This window comes from Plectropomus leopardus, chromosome 6 (genome assembly GCF_008729295.1).
Source record: "Plectropomus leopardus isolate mb chromosome 6, YSFRI_Pleo_2.0, whole genome shotgun sequence".
Lineage (NCBI taxonomy): Eukaryota > Metazoa > Chordata > Actinopteri > Perciformes > Serranidae > Plectropomus > Plectropomus leopardus.
In genome coordinates, this window is record NC_056468.1 from 35,443,511 (window position 1) to 35,458,460 (window position 14,950).

General features: G+C 40.4%; 1 protein-coding gene across 1 annotated transcript in view; it reads right to left on the bottom strand.

Moving 5' to 3' along the window:
* Positions 1 to 14,950, bottom strand: part of LOC121944723 (spermatid perinuclear RNA-binding protein-like) — a 117,266-nt gene that overhangs the window by 44,878 nt on the left and 57,438 nt on the right. Inside the window, exons 6-9 of the mRNA XM_042488612.1 lie at positions 9,940 to 10,064; positions 5,826 to 5,921; positions 4,574 to 4,685; positions 350 to 484 (exon numbers count right to left, since the gene is read on the bottom strand). Coding sequence (XP_042344546.1) covers positions 350 to 484; positions 4,574 to 4,685; positions 5,826 to 5,921; positions 9,940 to 10,064 — 468 coding nt within the window. The remainder of the gene's footprint in view (positions 1 to 349; positions 485 to 4,573; positions 4,686 to 5,825; positions 5,922 to 9,939; positions 10,065 to 14,950) is intronic.

The window sequence follows — 14,950 nt, forward strand, 5'->3', positions numbered from 1 at the left end:
TGATTTTTGATCAGTGACAGACTTTCTCTCCCTCGTTTTCTTCGTTATATGGACAGCTTTGTTTGGACGGAAACTGCTGCACAACAATTTTTTTAATTAAACGAAATAAGACATTTAAAATCGTTTCATTGGGGTTCAAAGAAACTGTGATGTCCCTGTCAAATAAAGACAGGAAGTAAAATGAATATTGACATTTTTTGAGAAAATGATCTGCAGATTAACTGAAAATGAAACGATTCATCAGTTGCAGCTCGACTATAATGCCAGAAACACAGCTGACGTACACGTTTATAAAGTCGAGGAATACTGATTTCTCGGTGTTGAAATCTTACTTCCCTCAGTGTTTTACTTTCATCTCGAGGGGCTGATGGGTAAAGTGGACTGACCTGTGCGCTGTGTGTGATGGCGTCCGCCTGCTGGGTGCTGAGGTCAGACAGGACGTCTGTGGGTTCCCTCTCACAGGGGTCGTGAACTCCTGGACCTCCTGTAAACACAGAGCGCAGCGGGTTGTGACTCAGACAGAAGAAGACCTCCAAACAGCAGCACACACTTTGAACCTACTTTAATTTCCCCGACAGGAAAACACACGGAAATAATTGACCGCCTCCTGCTGCGAGCGCTCTGAATGCAGCAGCGGCTCATCAATGATTCACGGCTTTCGGGGAACAACCTGCCGTTTGGGTGCGGAGGGAAACCCTGAACCACGTTTAAAAACCCCAATCACATCATCACAGGTGAACTCGCTGCTCTGCGCTGATCAAACGTGGGAACTGAAGGTTTCTCACAACAAGAATTCAAAAGAGAGAGAAGAAAGCAAAGAAAATAGGAAACGTTTTCTATTTTGACTGCTCTGGAATAAAAGAAAACCTCAGATGGTAAACACGACACCAGTGATACTCAAGTTACGGCCCACAGGAGAAAATGAGCCCCCAAAACATTTTCTGATTTTTTTTTTTGTCCTTCAGTATACATAAGGTGCCAGGGCACGTAAAAATAAAACCTGAGAAATAAAATAAAATCCTACAAATGTCCTAAAATATTCGAAATTTCCAAAAAACCTACAAATATTCTAAAATCGGAGTAATGTCCCACAACTCCAGAAAAAGTCCTATAAAAGTCTTAAAATCCTATAAATGTCTAAAACTTACTAGAAATGTCAGAAAATTCTAAAAACATCCTAAAATCCAAGAAATGTGCAAAAAACCCAGAAACATCATAAAGTCCAAAATCTGAGAAATGTCATTAAATCTGAGAAATGCCGTAAAACATACTAAAACCATAGAAATGTCCCAAAATCCTAGACATGTCCTGAAATCCTACAAATGTCCTAAAATCTGAGAAATGTCCCTGAAATTTGAGAAATGTCCTAACATCTGAGAAATTCCTAAAATCCTAGAAATGTCCCTCATTCTGAGAAATGTCTCCTAGAGACATGTACGGGGCTGCTGTGACTGGCCCCTGGTAGTAAAAGTGGCCCCCTGGCAGAGCCAGTTGAGTATTTCTGGTGTACACGATACAGAGTGGTGTCGTTTCTCTAAAATCCTGCTCACTCCACCAGCTTCTGCTGAATCAAACAGTTCAGTGAAGGCATCATTCATGCAGCGGTGAATCTGCTGGGAGTCTCTGGGAGCTCAGAGGGGATCTGAGGGGATCTGAGGGGATCTGTACCCCCATTAATGCTCTGTGGAGCACTATAAGACTGAGTGTAGGTGATACTACACTGAATCACTGCTGCGGCTCCGCAGTCTGCAGCTCAGGCCGTGAATCTTCAGGACGCCTGAGTGTAAAGAGGCTGCAGCTGAAAGCCAGTTTATCCTAAAATACTTTCATTTCAGATGTTTCCAAATGTTTCTTCTGAGAATAAAAAGCTGTTTCTGTGCACATTTCTGCTTCTTGGTCTATTTGCCTGCTTATATTTAAAGCATGTTATTAATCCCTCGGCTGATTCCTTTCTTTTTTAATTTTATTTGTTATCAGCGGACGTGACGCTGCAGAGAGAAAGTGGAGCAGAGTCGCCTCATGTTGCCCTCCAGAGAGAGAAACGTGTTTGTATTGTTGCACAAGTTAACAGTTCATACTGGAAGTGAATGTCAGGCAGCACTTTCTGCAGGTTTAGTGTTTATTTATTGGACTTTCCCAAATTTTATCTGAAAAAAAAAATGGAAATAAAAAGCACAAGACTAATTGCCAGAAGAAAATGTTGGCACTGTACATTTCTGCAGACTTTGGATATGGTTTGTCTGTTGGCAATTATATAGTGGATTTACTAAAACTTTACTTCCTAACAGTGCTGTGGTTAAAGTCTGGTTACTTTTAGGCACAAAAAAAAACAATTGTGTTTTGGCTGAAAATGACCAGTTTTGGAGGCAAAATCTCTGCAGAAAAAGCAGCTATGTTTCTGTACACAAAAATAATTGCTTTTTGTGGCACCATCCTGGCTGCAAAATGAGCCACATATTCCTACAAAACACCCACGCTGGGGGCTGAAAAGTTGCTGAAAAACAAAGACTTTTCCCGTGTGGCAGAAAAGCCACAGGAAACAAAGTTTCGGTCCTTTAAAAAACACCTGTTTAAAGGCAGAAATGTGGCTGGAAACTGATCCAAGAGACCCTAAAATATGCCCAAGCTGGGGGGTAAAAAGTTTCTGAAAAAACAGACTTTTCTCTAAAAAAAACACCCATGTTTGAGAGCGGAAAAACCACAGGAAACAAAGCCGCAGGTCACTAAAAAATGCCCATGTTTGGGGCTGAGAAGCTGCAGAAAAGAGTCATGGGTCCCTAAAAAACACTCAGGTGTTTACATGAGGGAACAGCTTGACTTCCAGTTGAATTATTGGGGAATGTTGGTCAGACTAACATGTTTTTATGTATTTTAAAAGTCCAGTTTTAGTCGGACTAACACAATAATTCGACTTTTTCTAACATCATGTAGAGTCATTGGAAGCTGCTGTCGCTCCACTTCATCTCAAACACCTCGAATCCCTCTGAAAAAGTGCTTTTATGGTCAATTTATGATCAATTCACTGTTTAAACTCTGTGATCACAAACATCAGATCATCATTTTAATATTGTGTCATACTGCAGACTTGAATTTCTGCTCATTTCAAAGTCAAATTTTTGATCCATCCTTTTCTTTTGAACAGAAGGAGCCACGCTGCTCTTCAAGCGTCCTTGCTGATTACGATTTCAGCGTCAAACTTTGTAATTTCATTTGGCTGCTGTCCGCAGAGTCTGATTACTGGATCCATTCACCACGCTCGCCTCTTAACTGATGACGGCTCGCACGCGTTCATTCGGGACAGAACGGATTTCATCATTTACAAGATTAAAAAGTGTCGAACGTCTCAGAGGGCACGACGCAGTCTGCCTGCAGGAGGACCTCGTTAGTTTGCCACAATAACACCTAAAAACTGATGAATCTGCGTATGTGTCCACAGTCTGCTGTCAGAAAAATAACCTTTATATTCTACTTTTAAAGGTCCAGTGTGTAAGATTTAGGGGATATATTGGCAGAAATATAATATAATATACGTAGTAATTCTGTTTTCTTTAGAGTAAAATCACCTCAAAATAAGAAGTGTTGTGTTTTTGTCTGTTTGTTTGGTTTTTATCCTCCCCAAAGCCAAAAATAATTTTCCTTCAGCCTCTCTGAGTGTTTCTGGATAAATACATGAAGTCCCACATGATCTGTTCAAGGACCATTGGAGATTTGAATATAAAAATAAATTCTAGTATATAATATTTTTTACAGTTTCTAGCAGTGATAAATGATGTTATCTTGGCAAACCCGCAGGTTTGGAAGGTGTATTTTCTCTAAAAACCACCAAAAATTTTCTAAGAAAAAAAAATCACATTTTTTTTACAAAAAAAAAATCAATTTTAAAAAAACAAAAAAACCCCAATTTTTTTGGTGATTTTTCCTTTCAAAACATTTGAAGGGAAAAATCACCAAAAAAGCCGACATTTAAAAAAAAAAAAAATCACCTTCAAGGCATGTTGTCTTTAAAATCAGTGGTAAAATAAACACAAGATACAACCATTTAAAGTTGGGCGCCCCTACAATAAGCCAAAAACAAAAACCATAAGCCCCGCCCCTATACTTTAAGAATATTTGATATGTCTTCCCCTTTTTGCAGCACCCTCTCGCCTTTCATAAATAATGAACAGTCCCTAATATTGATACAAAGCCCTGAATCTAATAATCTGTCCATAGCTATACTGTTTCTGCTCAGTACTAATTACTAACAACTAATATTTTTACATCACAATTCATAATTAAAGTTTAAATAAAGTTATTAGGGTAAATAAGTTACGCCCCCACAGAGCTCAGGGCTAAGTCCCCCATGTCCTAAAGTCCTATAAACGCCCCTGGTTCTCCACTTCTTCACCTGAGTTTGTGTATTTCTATAAACTGTGAATCTGCTGCCAATAAATTTCACATTTTTTACATTTGGTGACCTTGATGTTAAAACAGTGTTAAACCAGCCCTGAGCTCAGAGGACAGAGTGTAAATGTGAACAACAAACGGCGCTCTGAGGGCGCTCTGAGGGCGCGGTGACGGCGCGATCACTGACCTGGAAGGAGGATCCCTGAGGCGATGCACTCCATGACGCGACGCAGGGCCTCGCCCGGACCCAGCGGCCGGTTGCAGGTGGCGATGGCCTTTTCACAGATCAGCTCCAGAGGCTGCAGAGGGCGGACAGACAGAGGACACTCAGCACAGACTACATCAATTCCAGTCATGAGTCCGGTCCTGGGACACGTCCTGCACATCGACACCAGGCAGAGAAAACTGTCTCACCACCTGGGACATAAACTCATAAAAGTCCTGTTTTCCATTCTGCCCGAGTACACGCAGCCAACGCTGGAGGGTTTGTAAACTCTGCTGCAGGGAAACTCAACGCGCTTTGCTCAGGGGCCACTTCTGCAAAATAACAGAAAGCCAGGGGCCAATTACAGAGGCCCCATACATGTCTCTAGGATGTGGGGACGTTTCAAAGATTTCAGGACACTTAAAGGATTTCACACATTTCTAGGACTGTAGCACATTTATAAGATTTTAGGATGTTTCTTCAGTTTGTGGGACAATTTTAAGGATCTTAGGATGGTTACAGGATTTTAAGATTATTCTAGGCTTTTGGAACATTTCAAGAATTTTAAAAAAGTTCTAGGAACTCAAGACATTTCTAGGATTTTAGGACATTTCAAGGAGTTTTGGATTTCAGGATGTTTCTATAATTTTAGGACATTTCTGTGATTTTAGCAAATTTCTAGAAATTTCAGGACATTTCTGAGATTGCAGGACAGTTCTAAAATTTTAGGAAATTTCTAGGATTTTAGGATGTTTCTCTGATTTAAGGATGTTTCTTGGGTTTGAGGATATTTGTAGGATTTTAAGATATTTCCGGGATTTTAAGATATTTCCGGGATTTTAAGATGTTTCAATGTTTTTAGGACATTTCTAGAATTTTAGGACATTTCTAAGCCTTAAGGATATTAGGGGCTTAGCTAGGACCCCTGTTGAGGTGTGCAGGGGATCCTCCACTGGCAATTTTTTTTTCATAAACCAGCTCTATTTGTATGCTGTTTTATGCACTCTGGCACCTTATGTATACTTAAGTATATTAAAAAGAAATCCCAGTTTGAATCACTTCATTTTTATTGTGAATCAGAAAATGGTTGTGGGGGCCTCGGGGGCCCAATGGGGGCCAAATCTGACCCTGCGGGCTGTAAGTTTTTTGTCGCTGCTCTGCAGTTTGCTGAACTGAATCTGCTGTTGAATGTGAGCTCTTAACGGCTCGTTCAGATTCTGCGGTCGTCACTCACCCATCCTTTGAGAGGCTGCCACCCGGCCAGTCTGTTGCACATGTCTCTGAAAATCCTCAAGATGATGACGCAAGACTTGAGATCTGTGACTCTGGCCTGAGGGGACAGACGGACAGACAGACAGACGGACAGACAGAACTCAGTGACAGCTCGCAGAGCGTTTCAACAAGACGGCAGTCGGCAGAGCAGCGCGCAGCCACGACGCTTTACAGAGAGATCTGCAGCGCTTCAACTGGCATTTTCATGACCCTGAAATTTCAACACGCTTCTAAAACCAATGCAGGAGAGTGAATTTATTATTAAACTTGATTATTTTCAATGTTTGACCAAAAAGTCTTTCTGTTGGCAGAGATTATCTGAGGGGAATAAACCACTGAAGCAAATAAGAGACACAAGTATTTCTATTTTAAATGATATATGAACAAACTTCTCTGTAAAATACTTCAGAATACAGAGAGGAACAGATATGGTTCGAAGTTTCGAAGTTCGAAGAAGTTTGGTGAAGGTTTTTGTCTCAGAGAACAAGAAAAAACTTATTTTGAGAAAACAGCCTTAAAAGATTCATATTTTAAGGAATCCTATGAGAGGAACCCTGTGAAAAGTCTAATAATAGAAATATTTTTGTTGGTTTTTAGGGGAGACACCCTGGTGAACGGGGTACAATTTTTAACATCAATATCACCATTAAATTTCCCCCGTTGAGTGCTTCTAGTAAGAAAATTACTAGTTATATTACAAGATCTATGAAACTTTATGTTTAAGTATGCAAACGATGCATTTTCTAATTAATTATGTGCTGATTTGCATAAAATTCCAGAACAGAAATCTGAACTAAAATAAAGACCTACATGTATTTATAGGTTTTTTTTGCAGTAGTCTGACAGAAGACATTTCATGGAAGCAAAATAACCCAAAATTGATCAATGCATGAAAGAACAGTTTTCACCTGAGGTGTCTGCTTACATGAATATTTATAAGATACAAAATACATATTGTAGGGAGTCTTTATTTCGTTCATTTCTCTCAGTTGTTAGTACATTTGAACATTTTTGAAAATCTCCTGTTAAAGTGAATCAACTTGTTCTTGATGTTTTTCTTTATATGTGCTGTGTTTGGGGTTCAGTGTGAAATGCAAACATAAATGTCTTTTCTTGTTAAGTCCTCTTCCCCCCGCACTCAGCTGTGAAAAGCTCTCAGGAGATTTCTGTTCTGCACATTTGTTGTGCGTCTTTTCTCCCTCCACGCTTTGCCTCAGAATAGGAATTAGAGTGACTGCTGAAGCCGTGACGGTTCTGTTAAATGTTTGACCTCATGTGAGAAATGTTTCACTGGACATCTCTGCAGCTTAGAGGCATGAACATCAGTGAACAAAACTTTAAACGCAACTCTTTTGCTCCTGTTTTTCACAGGTTTATGTAAAAGACTGAAGACTTTTTCAAGCACTTAGTAAATATATTTCTCTCAAATATGTCCACAAACTTCTCCTTTTCCAAAATAATCCATCTACCTGAAGGATGTGGCTGATTGTCCGGCATCAGTACTGCATGTACACTGCAGCGTTTGCAAGTGTTCACTGCACAGAAAAAATGATTTTATGTAATTTCAGTCGACTGAGCGGTCTCCGATTGATGATTGGAGCCTCCGACTTTCAAGGGGCAGCTCTAAAACTAATCCTGTTGAAATCTCTGACAACCAAGTTGCAATAAATTCACCAAGTTTTGTTTTAAATCACCTTCACCTTCCATTTTAAAAACCATGGCCAGTGTTCCCTCAGATATCATGGTGTTCAGATACGTTATCAAAAGCTCATCGTCGTAAAACATTTTTAAAATGAAATTATCATTACGTGTAATTCATGATGTTCAATCATTTCCTTTACACTTTGCATTGCGTTCTCTGTACTTTTTTTATTGAATTTATGTTTAGTGACTGCTTACTTTTTCTGCTGTTTGTTGTCATTGTTTCCTCATTTTTATTATCATTTTCTGGTGGGTATCTTAATTTAATGCAGGATTTTATGTAAGACATGCATATATAAGTATTGTGCTTCTGTCTATACCTTTTCAGTCCTTATGTCCATTATGTACTTTATGCTGCTATCTAAAAGGAAGACCTTGATGAATGTCAGGAGACGGGATGATTTTGACATTTATGATGATTTTAGCCTCAAAAACAAATTATGCTGGAGATTATTGACATTTCAATTTGCACTGAATGACTATTCTCAACAATGAGGTGGGTAATTTAATCAACGTTCACTTAAAGCTCGCAGTCATGTTGGACGAGATGTCACTAATTGCATCTGCAGTTATTACGTCTGCGGAGCTCCTCGGGTCGAGTTAGTCCTGTCTGAATCCTCGCTGCGCTGCTTCACCTTCAGTCCACAGTGCAGCCCTTCACTCTGATATTATTTGGCATCTCGCTCTTCTTCCCTGAGGGAAGCTGCTCACTGCTTCACCTGACCTTGACTCTCCTGCTGCCTCCTGAGCAGCAGAACAACTCTCAGTTCAGTCTCAATGAGTTGCAGCTCATCGCCAACCGGCCTTGGTTTGAATCTCGTCTTGACCTTCAGACTGCTGTATTCTTCCTCTAACATTTAGACGGTCAACATTTCTAAAGTTTCTGTTTATCTACAATCATTCATTACTTGACAGTTAATGTTTGCACACACAAATGCTAGATTCTCACAAATTTTAACCAAAAAAATCAGCATAACATTTAAGCTGCAAATTATAGCTGCTGTGTAGCAATGGGTGGCACATTTTTAGCAGCAAGTCACAGATGAAGTGAAAGACAATAAACAACTCTGCATTAGAATATCTATTCTGCATCACATGAGGCTTAAACCTCAACCTCAAACACTAAGAACAAGTCACTATCTCAGTGAGCTCTATGCCGAGAGAGAAACCAGAGATGGCTTCATGTTATGACTGAGCCGACCACCGGGGGCAGGATATCAGCTGTCTGTGCATGGATAGGCAGATTTCAAACTGCTGCCAAAAATTCACTCATCAAGACTAAATTCTGAGAATTTGCAGACTTCATCTAGACAACACAGAGATGATGATAATACGTTGATTTGCTCCATAAGTGAAAAACTGATGTTTAAAGATGCCATTTTTGCACAGACTGCATTAGTTTACACGAGGGCAGAATTCAAAATGCTGTCAAAAATTCAGCTTTTTTTATTAAAATTCTCAAATGTTACACACTTAATCTTCCACGGCAGCTCTTTTTTTCAAGAAGCTTTAAGATATATTTAGCAAGAATTTGCAAGTATATGTGTACAGCATCGTTTACAGTCAAACATTTTGATGCATTTTTGATAAATCAATAATCTGTGTAGATGGTTTGTGCAGGACAGTCTGAAGATGCACTGTAGCAACTTTGTGTGTGGATATACGTTTATTTAGTTTTACAGTTTTTGATAGGAAGACGGATGGACTTCATAATTTGTAAAAATAGATGTCACAGCACTTGTGGTAACATTAGCTCCACCTGCTATACTAAGCAGACTAAAAGGCAACTTGCTGCTGAAATGTTTTTATTTAACGAAGAAATAGATTTTATGAAATATTTAGAGGTTTTAACATGCAACGTCAGAAAATAACAATTCATAAAATCCTTCTTTCCACATCTGAGCATTTTCAAGACTTTTAAGATTATTTTTTTTAGGCGTTTTTGCCTTTATTAGATAGGACAGATCAGCAGCGTGAAAGGGGGAGAGAGAGGGGATGACATGCAGCAAAGGGCCGCAAGCTGGACTCGAACCTGTGACCGCTGCGGCACGGACAGTGCCATTATACATGGGGTGCCTGCTTAATCCACTAAACCACCGGACACCCCGCATTTTCAAGACTTTTGAAGGATAAATTTGGGTCAATTTAATACCAATTAAGGCCTTTTTGATTTAGAATAATAACTTCAATGTCTTTTGAGACTTTTTAAGGATCAGCGGGAACCCTGTTGATATGTGACTGTTACCTTCAACACATTTTTGCTGTTGCACATTAAGGGAGACACAGATGTGATGTCTAGAGACGGGTTGAACAGTGTTGCTGCCAGAGTTTACAGACAGTGAGAGCGATTGTGTCGTCGGCCCAGCTGTGCTCACCTGGAACCACTTGGCGTGTCGGAGCGAAGCCAGCGCGGCCTGGCACTTCTTCCTGTCCAGGACGTCCTCCGCCTCCTGCTTCTCCTCCTGCTGCCTGTCCTCGCTGTCGTCCCGATGGCCCTCCTCTGGAGAGACGGACAGGATGAGACGGGACAGCATGAGCGCGCTGAGCTCCCGCGCTCACACACAGACACACAGGCAGCAGGGTCGGACAGCTAATTATTAGGCAAACCCACTGATCTGACCGAATGAGCTAGGAGGGGGAAATTTGAGAGAGTCCCTGATTTTTTTTTCTGGGAGAGGGGAGTTTCTCATGCAAAAGGCAGGATCTTTCAGAACATTAGGCGAGTTTCCATTTACTCTCAAATTGCGCAAATTGAAATTGCAAATATAAAATGCGCCTGATGGGAAAAAAAAATATGCTTGCATGAGGTCATATTTCAAGTGATTCAAAAAAGCCATATTTTGCAAAACTGCAATGGAAAACCCTTTTTAGTCTTTTCTAGGTCACATGATGCTGTGTCTATGTGCTGTCAGTAGGAACTGGCTCCCTCATGATGCTGCAGGAGCTACACGAGCTGTTATTGCATCACATAACTCTGAGAAAGTTGAGCAGATCATCAGAAAGTTTTACATTCACAATTCCTCTGTGAAATCGTGGACTATCAGCTCCCAGAAATCCCTCATACGTGGCCGCTCCCTCGTATAAGGGGCTCACCTTTCCATCATGGCTCTATAACACGCCTACGTGGCCTTGGATTGGAAATACTGACGGTTAGTTTGGTGGCTGCAATAGAAATAAAGCTGCTAATGTTTTGAACATCCATCGCCATGGTTACTGGGATGTTATCATCAGAGGAGAAGTTGCAGAACATCACTCAATGGAAACACAGTCATCTGGCAATTGCATTTTATCGACATTTTCGCAAATATTGCTTAATTTTTGCACAAATCTGTAATGGAAACCCGCCTATTGACAGGAGGAACCGGAGGAGACGTGAGCGCATGCCGCCCGGCCGGAGTCTCACTCTCGATGCAGATCAGTGGCTGGAGGCGATGGAACACGCCAGATTAGTGTGTTATTTATTATGGCGCAGGACGAAAATGAGAGCATGGCAACGACTCGGGAGCAAAAGCCAGATTTAAGATTAAAAATAACACTTTGTTTGAGAAATACTGGCTCAGGAATGCCTGAGATTTGGGGGGAGGCGGGGAACCGTGGAGACACGTTCTCCTTGAAGAGAGAGAGAGAGAGAGAAATATTTTAAAAAAGGAAGCTCTTTCTGCAGTTTTCTGGGGCGCCATGCTAGTATTTTCACTCTTGCGGGGTCGGTCAGATGTTTATGTTTGACTGAAACAGTCTCTCCACACCGGGTTCCTGTGGGGAGCACTCCTGCCATGACTGGAGGCCGAGCCATGGGAGAACGACAGCAGAAGAAGAGTGACAGCAGATGACAACGGCAACATAAACATCTGAGAGTGAGAACGCCACCCTGGAAAGAAAGTGAAGGCTGTTTGTTCTCGGGAGCGGCTAAGGGGAGCCCACTGTGGGACGGTCAAGCAGACGGACAACAGGGGCAACAGACTGCGGACCGCACCGCCGAGCTCCGCGCTGACGCCTCACGGGACATCAGTCAAACACTGGGCCTCATGCAAGAAACGACACACAAACACACTCTCTTATTTTTGTTTGTATCCACGATTTGTTCTGATTTTGTTGACTTTTGGGATTCATCAATGTTTTCTTAACTTTGCTCCTATTTTAAGTTGGATTCAATTTTTCAAATGTTCAAGAGCACTCGAAAAATAAGATAAAAACAAACAAATTGTTGCCACGTGTGAGGAAAAAAAAGTTTTACATTTGAGAGAGGCTTAAAAAATATATATTACATTAAAATTTTTTAGAATAACATTTTTATATTTGTCAAAAGGCAAAAAGAACGATGCTGCTGATGATTATTATTATTATACTGTACCTTACCCTTTAAGTCTTGCATTGCTGTTTGATTTAATTCAACCATATAAAAAAAAATTATATTTTAAGTTGTATTTTTACCTTTTAAAATTAATCCTGAACCAAAATCTCATGACTTTTCCAAGACCTTAAAGGTATATTTCAATATCCAAAACTTTTCTTGATCTGTAAATTTGCAAATTCCATGACTTTTCCAGGTTTTTCATGACTGCACTAACCCTGCCTTATATAGCGTTTCGGAGGCATTACTAAAACGAATAGGTAACTTACGATCAGTTGGGGGTGATAACTGAGCACACCTGAGTAAGAGCAGATTTTAGGATCATTTGGTGCATCTGGACTTTTTTACATCTTCTCTTACCAGAAAATTAAGATAAAATGCAGGAGAAATGTAAGCGAATGTTGCTGCATGAGGCATTATCCTTTTTCTTCAGCTTGACAAGTTGCAAATATTAGCTGCTGATAAATGTCCCATCAGTGAGGAATCAGAGCCTTTATGGTTCAAAGATGTCTTCCACTGAGCAGCAGCCAGCGGAGATTAAATCAGGGCTATTTTCTACGAGGCTGACAGTAATGCTGACACAGAGCATTAAAAAAAGCTCCAGCTCGCACAGACGAGGTTACAGTGGAGTCTCTCATTCCAGATATATTCAAATTCTAATTTATCCGTGAGACGTCAGCAGTAATGTGAGCGCGGGAGCGGCGTGTGTGTGTGGTGCAGCAGTCTGTTGCTGAAGAGACCGTAGTGAAAGCTCAACAGGATGGAAGAGGTGGAAGACAAACGAAGGAGCCGATGAGAGACACGGTTCGTCCCGTGTCGCTCCTCCTCCACGACCGGCGACTGAGGAACTTCATGTTCTGCCCCTGGGACCTCTGGGTAAAACAATGCACCGCTCTGACCGCCATGATTTGTCAAAGGTCGCTGGAGGAGTTTTTTAATCCAGCACTTTGTGGCGCGCTCTCTCGGTTTGTGAGGCTGCGACCTCAGAACAAATGAAACGGGGAATTGAAGTGAAACCAGACAAACAGCCGTTAAATGACTTTTCTCTCCTAAAAAACACTTTTGGATATATGGTTTTAAGGATCGTGTTCTGTGGCATTAATCCTGCAGGGTCAGCCGACTGACGCCGCATAAGGAAATGTAAAGGGAGGCTTTTCTTTATTTTTAATTCTAGATTGGACTGCATGGAAGTGACAACACATTATAAAAATAATATTACACATATCAGTTAAAACTAAATCTTTTTTCTTTTTACTTAACATACAAATTATTATTACAATACAATTCCAAATTTAATTCTAAAAACTAAATTCAAAATGTTATTTTTAAAATTATATTATATATTATTACACATCGGTTAATTATTAAGTTATTTTATTATTCTTACTGTTACTTTTTACTTAAGATACATGTTATTATTAAAAAACAATTCCATTTTTTTACTTAATTTACTATTATTTTACCTTTATTTAACAAATACATTTAATATATTATTTTTGGACATTTTATGTCTTTTTTTAATATTATTATTTTGCCAACTATGTAGAGCACTTTGCAACACTTTGTAGCTTTGCTATAAAAATACTTAATAAATAAAGGTAATTGTTAGGGATGCTGATATTGATGTTTAATATTGGTGTTTATGTTTTGTTATTTAATTTCTCTTTTGTGCAAAGTAAACAAAGAAATCTACATTATTCATAAAATAACAGAACTGTTTTAAAGTCATTTAAAAAAAGCAATCGCAAGAAATGAGCAGATTTGGAGAATTATTTTCAAAAAAGCCTATATTTAAAATTATTTTTACAGAATTATTGTTATCCTTTAAGCTCTTTTCAGGTCATTATCTTGTTTTTTTTTTGTTTGTTTTTTTAATTAAATTTTTTAAAGCCTTTTATCTTTGGGTTTTATTTTCCCTTTTCCTGTTTATTTATTATTTGCCAATTTTGGGGTCGTTTTTTCTTAAGTTACTAATTCTGTTTTTCCTGTGTTTTTGGAAGAAATCAAGCCAATTGATTTCAAAGGCTTAATCAAACCATCAGTTTTAATTATGTATGTGTTAGTTTACTTTGTGTCATTGATTGCTTTAATAAATTTCCCCCCCGCGGTGTGCAGATGAATGGTGGGAGCCGTTTCCCAGAGGCACGCCATGAAGGAGCCGTCACTCACAGGTCGAGACCACATACAGAAAAAGGACAACCCCCACTAAATTCTCCCTGACATCATCAGCTTCGGGGAAATTTGATTAGTGACCAGGACATCAGATTAACTCAATTAACACCGTTCTTACAACATGAAATTATGGGATGTCATTCTGAGCCAAATTGATCACCAAGAGAGCCCCTGAAAGCACAGATGTGGGCATGGGCTGCTGGGTAATGTAGTCGTTTTGTGCTCGGTGACAGACATGGACCAGAATTTCATGGTGACCCAGAGAGAAGTCCAGTTAACAGAGGGAGGAGGGGGAGGAGGAGGGCGGGGGAGGTAAGAGGAGCATGTCTGAGGCAGAGAGTGAGTGGGTTGGTTTGATTTGGTTGTCGGGGAAGCCCCTTGTACCGGGGTTTCCTGCTGCCGGGAGTGGGGGAGGGGCGCCTCGTCAGCAGCGTGGGGCCGCGGAGAAGTGTCAGTCCACACGGCGAGCTGACCTGCGGAGCTACGGCAACAAAACCAACAGTCAGTGAGCAGAGGCCAGCCACAGGAGGTACACTCTACAAACCAGGGGTCATCTCAGAGCCACAGGGGGTCACAGGTAACTCACCTGAACAAACACCCGCCCACAGGTTCCCTCAACAACCCTCTGCTGTGATCTGCTTTTACATATCCTGATGAAGGTACGCAGACTGAAATATTGTCAAAGTTTTTCTCCTGGCGTTAATTAAAGCCCTAAAAACTGAACTAAAATCTGTCATCAAAATTTCATATTTCCCTTCATTCATTAAAATGGCCAAAAAGGCCCCGACTCACCAAACCGACAACGATAACGCGGCCTGTTGCATCCCTCAGGTCAACGTGTCTGTGCTAAAAAGACGCACACA